This window comes from Mobula hypostoma, chromosome 1 (assembly GCF_963921235.1).
Source record: "Mobula hypostoma chromosome 1, sMobHyp1.1, whole genome shotgun sequence".
In the NCBI taxonomy this organism is placed as follows: domain Eukaryota; kingdom Metazoa; phylum Chordata; class Chondrichthyes; order Myliobatiformes; family Myliobatidae; genus Mobula; species Mobula hypostoma.
The window spans coordinates 141,354,549-141,355,775 of NC_086097.1; the positions used below are offsets into that span (position 1 = coordinate 141,354,549).

A 1,227-nucleotide genomic window follows, 5' to 3' on the forward strand; every position below is an offset into this window, starting at 1 on the left:
TTGATGGAATTGGATGGCCCAAACTTTTGGCCTCGAAAGGCCTGTTATCGTGACGGATTTCTTCATGTTAAGCGAGAACAAGTTCGAACAGAAAAAAAAATTGTCTAGTGAACTGCTGTGCAATTCTAACAAAATCTCAATTTATGCAAAGGAAATAATGGTGTGTGGTTTTCAAATAGGGTTCGAAGGCGTGGTCTGTGACACGTTGAGAGAAAGTGGGACGTGAAGCGTGCTGTTATTTATAACTAACCAGACCACGTCCAAATCCGTGTCAAATACAGTCAGAACTCGACAAACACCATGCGGCTGGGTTGTGTGGCTTTTGTGATACTTTTCCTCCGTTAGTTGATTGATTTTCATCCGTTTACTCTCTATTTGCTTCAGGCTTTTCAACATGTTCTGAGTTTGATTTTTCTTTCCACAGGCAGATGTCTCGGTGCTGAATTGATACAGTCTCCGATGTCCATCACCAAAAACGTGGGCAAAACTGCCGTCATGATCTGCGATCTGGGCACAGCGAACACGGACATAATCCACTGGTACCGGCAGCCAGATGGGCAACGCCCGGTCAGGATCCTCTATTACAGTAATGGGGTCAACATACGCGACGATGGAATTGATGACAGATTTACAGCGAGAAAAGATCGACAAAAGCAGTATTCTCTAACTGTGGCCCGTCTCGAGAAAGAGGATTCCGGCACCTATTACTGTGCCTATATAGACCCACAAAGTTAAAATTTAACCGGCGCCGCTGACAAAAACTCTTCCTCAGCGTAGAGGTCACACGAATCATTTCCAACTCAGCGAATTGGCAGCTTATGCCATAAATGCCATCACCTTTCTTCGGATAAAGAACTCTATCCAATTCCACGAAAGTTACCCGATCAGTCTCATCGACAGTCTACTCATTTACACCTTTCGCTGGAGAATCAGGAGTTGGGAAAATATTTCTCGAGGGTAGGAGAGCCCAAACTACAGGAGATAGCTTTAAAGTGAGCGGGGAAAAATCTATAAGAGACCTGTCTGGTCGGTTCTTCAAGGAAAGGGTGGTGGGTACAGGCAACAAGCTGCCAGAGGAAGAGTTAGTGGCAGGAACCATCAAAAGAATTAAAGACATTTGAACATCTACATGGATATGAAAGGTTCAGAAAAATACAGGTTAAATGCAGGTAAACGGGACTGGTTTACGACGGTAACTTGCTTGGTAAGGACAAGTTAGGCTCAAGG

The 1,227-nt window shown here is 44.4% G+C and overlaps 1 gene segment (V, D, J or C); it reads left to right on the top strand.

Moving 5' to 3' along the window:
• Nucleotides 1–296: 296 nt before the first annotated feature.
• LOC134345808 (immunoglobulin kappa variable 11-125-like) lies at nucleotides 297–735 on the top strand. The segment is given in 2 exon segments: nucleotides 297–340; nucleotides 425–735. Coding segments are annotated over 2 exon segments (351 nt in total).
• Nucleotides 736–1,227: the final 492 nt, after the last annotated feature.